This window comes from Mustela nigripes, chromosome 9, assembly GCF_022355385.1.
Source record: "Mustela nigripes isolate SB6536 chromosome 9, MUSNIG.SB6536, whole genome shotgun sequence".
Taxonomy (NCBI): Eukaryota; Metazoa; Chordata; class Mammalia; order Carnivora; family Mustelidae; genus Mustela; species Mustela nigripes.
The window spans coordinates 19,999,072-20,005,071 of record NC_081565.1 but is presented as its reverse complement, the minus strand read 5'-3'; the positions used below and the strand labels follow the sequence as shown (position 1 = coordinate 20,005,071).

The window sequence follows — 6,000 nt, the reverse complement described above, 5'->3', positions numbered from 1 at the left end:
CAGTTCGGGGCTACTCTGGGCCCTCCCTGGCTGTTGGCACCAGAACACAACACCGTGTATGTGCCTGGCAGTTTTATGTATTAGGGCTCTAGTAAGATCTCCCATAACAAGGGAGGGCCCTGCTGCTAAAACAAAGTTTGAATGTGCCTGATTCTGAAGGTCATTGGGCCCTCAGTGAATCTTGTAGGCGAGGAGGGTGGGAAAGACACAGGTGTGATAAATAAACCACGGCAGAGGCGAGAAGCAGGGCTCAAAGGGCTTTTTTTTTTTTTTTTTTCAAAGATTTATTTTATTTATTTATTTGAAAAACAGAGATCACAAGTTGCGAGAGGCAGGCAGAGAGAGAGGAGAAAGCAGGCTTCCCGCAGAGCGGAGAGCCCGATGCGGGGTTTGATCCCAGGACCCTGGGATCATGACCCGAGCCGAAAGCAGCAGCTTAATCCACTGAGCCACCCAGGAGCCCTTCAAAGGGCCTTTTTAACGGCTTTATAGTCAGAGCGCATTTGGACGCCGGAAGGAGAGGGGCAAAGGCCAGATCTCAGGAAGGAAGGCGCTCTCAAGCTCCAGAGTTTGCTGGAGCCACTTCCCTCATCAGACTTAAAGTTCCAGAAGTGAGCCCTGCAGGCGGTCAAGGGCAGGCAGGAGATGGGACAATGAGGGGAGGAGGCATTCTTGGGGTATAGAACCCTTGACTGCAGGGTCCAAAGGCTCTGGGCCAACCACCAGGAAGCTGCGCATACCTACAGCCTGTGACCCCTTATAATCACAGTGATAACTGTCCCCAATATGGGCTGCTACTGCCGGGTCCACTCGAGCAAGCCGCAAAGCCTCGTGGAAAATCCGGGGGTCAGGCTTGGGCCAGCCGGCAGCCTCAGAAGTCAGCACAAAGTCAAAGTGTTCCCGCAGGCCCAACCCCCTCAGGATGCCCTCCAGTCGCTGGTCGAAGTTGGAGACCACCGCCAGCCTCAGACCTCGTTTTCGGCACCCTCTCAGGGTGGCCTCGGCCCCCTCCAACACCTGCCAGGTGCCGGGCTTACAGAAGTCCTCGTATAGCTGCTCAGCGATGGGGGCCACAGCCTGGGCATCTGGAACGCCCGCGAGGTGGAAGGTCTGTGAGACCACATCCAGCCACCACCGGCGGGAGGTGAGGCCTTGGCTCAGGCCGTAGTTGGGGAAGCTGTGGCTCTGAGTCCTGTAGGCCTGCCTGAAGGCACGTCCCAGAGTGGCGGCCTCCACCTCCAGCCCGTGGGCCCGGGCCTTGGTGGCATATTCTTCTCCCACGGGCTGGCGCAGCCGGAGCAGCGTGTCCTTCACGTCCCACGTCAGCAGTCGTATCTGTAGCCGATGTGCCATGGGCCTATCAGAGGGGGGCAAGTCCACCCCGAGTCTGCCAGCGGCTAGAGAGAAACTGAGCCAGACGAGACCACGCCCCCACCCTGCACACCCAGCCTAAAGGTCCTCTCTTTCCATGCCTCGTGGGTCAGAGCTGTAGCACTTCCTCAGAGCAGAAGATCCTGCAAGGAGACGGCAGTGAGGTGGAAGTTCAGGCTTTGGAGTCAGAGACAGACTGGGTTCAAATTCTGGCACCACCCACTCACTGTGTGACCCTCCGAGTGTCACTCTCTGAGTCTCTGTCTCCTGACTAAAGAGGAACACAATGTGCCAACCTCACATGATTGTTGCATTAAATGAGATCATCCATTCATTCCACAAATTTCTGGGCACCTACTATGTGCCAGATGCTAGGGAACAGGATAGATTTCCAGCCCTCCTGCCATTTACACGCATTAAAGAATAAGAGACGCAGATATCAAAGAACTATATAAACACTGAAGTATAACAAAGTCAACGTGTGCCATAAGGATATAAACCCAGGGATCCCATCTAATTTGTGTTGAACTTCCTAAGTGAAATTTCAGTGGAGATCTGAAGAACGACTATGCAGAAAATGGAGGTGGTCAGTGTTACTGGCGTTAGAAACAGCAAGTGCAAAGGCCCTGAGGTAGGTCAATGGCAAGTCTGCTGCTTTGGGTAGACAGGGCCTGCTGTGGCAGGGCCTTGTTGGTCAAAGTAAGTTAACAATTATGATTGTTATTACTATTGTTAACGATACCAAAGACACAGGGTCCTTGCAGACCATGTGACAGACCCCTTGTTTATCAGGGAAGACTGAGCCAGAGAGGGGCAGATACTAGCCTAAGGTGCACAGCCAGCACCAGATCCCAAACTTCCAGACTGGCCAGTGCTCCCTTCTACTGCATCATGCTTAGACAGATTTGGTTTTTAAAACAATCTGATTTGGGTAGATCGGTACAGAACAAGGCCAAAGGCAGACAGAGCAGCCAGGTCCTGTCTCTAAGCCTCAGGTTTGTCTTTACGGGAGGTAGCAAGCTCTGCCTAAGTGGAGAGCCAGTAAAAGGATTACTGACTCAATGCCCAAGAAACAAGTCCTCAGCCTGTTGTTCAGGGACTGGATATAGCTTCTTGTCCCACACAGTTGATTCCAGACAATCTCAGGGTAGTTGAAATCTGAGGGTCCAGAACACAGCCAAGTTACTGCTAAGGAAGGGAGTGGCTGGTGAATCTAGGGGCAAGCCGTGGAGGAAGTCTGACAAGGAAATGAGTTTAAGTCAATCCGGAAATTAAGGAGAGCCATCCAAAAACCCTCTCACTTTCCTGGTGGGTAGATGGAGGCCCAGCGAAAGCCACGCAGGGAGTCACTGACACAGCTAAGACTAGAGCAAAGAGCTTTGGCTCCCGACCGACAGCATTTCCCATTTCTGGAAGCTGGGGCTGAGCCTCTGGGCTGCAAGCCTAAATTTCTCGGCCTCCCTCCTCACCTCCAGGGCTCGATGGCGACAAAGTCCAGGTAGCCCGCTGTTAGAGCGACATCTCTACAGCTGCCGTTTGCAGCGTGACCTTGGGCATGACGTGGCCGCGGCCTGCCTCCTGGGGCCCCTTCCCAGTTCCGGCGCGCTCCGACCGCTCCGCGCGGACCCCGGGCCCCCAGCCTCCCGGGATCAGGGCCCAGCTGGACCGCAGAGAAACCGGCCCGAAAGAAGCCGCAGCCGCACGCGGGCTAGAGAGAGCTGCGCAGGCGCTCCGCCGCCCCGACGGAGCAGGAGGCCCGCCCCCTCGTGGCCCCGCCCCGGCCTCGTAGCCCCGCCCTGTCCCCGCCCTCCCCTTTCCTCCTCCCCCTGTTCCCTTGTCTCTTCCCTGCTACAGCCCACTCCGTTCCCTCCCGTCGCATTCTCACCTGCCACCCCGCCCCTGGCGCCCTAGGTCACCCGCCTTCCTGGTCCTTTCCGTCTCTTTCTCTGCCTGAGCGTGAGACCCACACCCTCTTGTTGCCTGTCCCGCCTCCTCCTCTCTGCACCCCGTATCTCTGGGTTACCTTGCACCCTCCCCTCCCTTTCTGCCTGCCCCGCTCTCGCCGTCTCTCTTTTTCCCTCCTTTCTGCGCTTCCTCCTTTGTCCTCCCAGACCCCTCCGCCCTCCTCGGATCCAGACACCCCTGAGAAGTCCTAGGCTGACTTGGGAACGAGGGAATCGGGGTCCCGGCCTGGCTTGCTGAGTGCTGTGTGGACTTGGGCAAGGCGCTGCCCCTCTGTTTTGAGTCTCCAGTTAGTATTGGAAATAATTACTTTCATTTGGAAGCTTAGTAACCCAAGACATTCTGCTAAGGGTAGAGTCCTTTGCAGTAATCTAGCTTTTTTTTTTTTCTTTTGATATGAAAATAATCATCTTCAAAAATGTTTTAAAATACAAAGTAAAAAGCGAAAGCCCAATCTCACTCACTTCTCATTGAGCATCTGTCTGCTCCGTGCCTGAGCGGGGGAAAAAAGACGGGATTCCTGCCTTCATGGAACCCGAGAGGGGTAGACAAAGACCAAGTAAATATACAAGATTTCAGATAGCGATGAATACTATAAAAGCAATAAATCAGAATGGCGCCTTGAGCAGTGTGGCGCCTCTGGATCAGAAGGTTAGGGGAGGGGCAAAGATCTGAACCGCAGCCAGGTGAGGATTAAGGACGGGTACTTCAGGTTAGTAAATAAGAAGAAGAGCAAAGGTGCTGGGGCCCCAGCCCGCTTACTGAGCAAGGGCGGTGGACCCAGGAGGTGGGGAGATGAGGGCGGACCTCTGGCCCCCAACTCACTCCGCAGGGGTTGTTGTAGGGGGCACTTTGGGTCATTATGCCATTTTCCTAGGAGCACACAAACATGCATATATTTCTTTCTTCCTTCTTCCCATCCCCCCTCCCTTCCTTTTAAGCAAAACCTCCTCCTATATTCTAAGACTGGCCTGTTCATTTCATTCAAAACTGCCTCATCCTCAGTGGGCCCAGGCCTGGGAGAAAATACAAAGTGTGGAGACACAGACCTTAGGCCAGGAAAGGAGAGCTTGACTCCAAAACTCATTTCAAGCAGGATTCCTACAAGTGGGAGTGGAAAGGGTGAATGGGAGGTCAGAGGTCCAGCTGCGTTTCACAGAACAGGTTTGAGATGGTTCAGGTTCCAGGGTCACCTAAATCCAACTCCTCAGATTCTGGTCCCAGTTCTGCCATCTGACTCTCTGTGCACCCTTCACTGAATTCTTTTCCTTTCTGGGGCTCAGTCTCCAATCTGTGAAATGGGGGGATTGAACAAAATAACTTCCAGCTGAAGTCCAGGGCAGCTTCTAAGCTAATTTCCAAATATGATTAACTTTGTCCGTGGAAACTAATTTCCTCCATATATAAATAGAGCATCCTTACGTCAAGGTTAAGTGAGAGCGTGTCAAAAAGCTCTTTGAGAAGTAGATGATTCTTATTTATTTTTTAAAAGATTTTATTTACTTGAGAGAGAGAGAGAGAGCACACAGAGGGAGAGGGAGAAGCAGACCCCTGCGGAGCAGGGAGCCTGCCAGGGCTGGATCCCAGGACCCTGAGGTGAGGACCAGAGCCAAAGGCAGACGCTTAACCAACAGAGCCACCCAGGTACCCCCCATGATTCCTTAAGAAAAAATTTTAGGGAAACCTGGCTGGCTCAGTCAATAGAGCATGAGACTCTTGACCTCGGGGTCATGAATTTGAGCCCCACACTGGGCATAGAGATTACTTTAAAAACAGTAATAATAAAACAAATTTTTATGTGAGTATAGTTGCCACACAGTTTCATTAGTTTCAGGTGTACAACATAGTGATTCAACCTCTTTTATACATTCTGCTCTCAAGTATAGCTACCATCTGTCACCATACAATACTATTACGGTAGCACTGACTGTATTCCCCGTGCTGTAAATTTCATCCCTGTGACGTACTCCGTACCTGGATGCCTGTATCTCCCATGTCCCTTCACCTGTGTTGTCCATCTGCCCAGCTCTGGAAGATGATTCTTTTCAGATAGTCAAGTCTCCTGAGAGGTTAAGGGTTTGGTTTGGTCATATAACTATCTCAACCCCGGGCTCCTGTTGTACACAGCTGGCAAGTCCATTATAATCCATGCAAGTGTGCCCTCTGGAGTTGTGACCCTGATTTGACTTTCACAGGAAAGCCAATGACAGGTCCCCACTATTCTGAAAACAAGCTTCTTTCTGATTTGCCAGTTCAAATATGGGTACACCCGGGGAGACTGGCTGGCTGAGTTGGTTGAGTGTGTGACTCTCGACCTCAGAGTCATGAGTTCAAGGTGCACACTGGGTATAGAGCTTACTTTTAAAAAAAATGGGCACACTTAATGGGTATAGTTTATCCCCTACGTCAGATGACAGGAATTCTCCTTGGAGGTTTTCATCCCTTGATCTACCCTGTGTGGCCTCTGACATGACTGCTCCTGGAGACACCTGCCATGTCATTTTACTGAACACGGCCTTTGGTCCACTTCTCTTTGAGGAAGCCAAGCTTCTTATATGAGGCCTTTGCCCTTGAGAATCTCATACTCACATATAAGTACACATGGGTTGGGGCCAGCAGACACATCTTCCTTTACTTTAAAATCTTTCATTTACTTAACATATTAAA

At 51.9% G+C, this 6,000-nt stretch overlaps 1 protein-coding gene across 1 annotated transcript; it reads right to left on the bottom strand.

The window, feature by feature from the left end:
• Positions 1-274: 274 nt before the first annotated feature.
• Positions 275-3,602, bottom strand: HDHD3 (haloacid dehalogenase like hydrolase domain containing 3). The gene is made up of 2 exons (XM_059411020.1): positions 2,841-3,602; positions 275-1,514 (listed from the first exon to the last, which is right to left on the bottom strand). Exon 2 carries the CDS (start codon positions 1,351-1,353, stop codon positions 598-600), a length of 756 nt encoding a protein of 251 aa, XP_059267003.1. The 5' UTR covers positions 1,354-1,514; positions 2,841-3,602; the 3' UTR covers positions 275-597.
• Positions 3,603-6,000: the final 2,398 nt, after the last annotated feature.

Coding starts and splice junctions, on each gene's coding strand:
- HDHD3 (XM_059411020.1), bottom strand. CDS start 1,353: ATGGCACATCGGCTACAGATACGACTGCTGACGTGGGACGTGAAGGAC.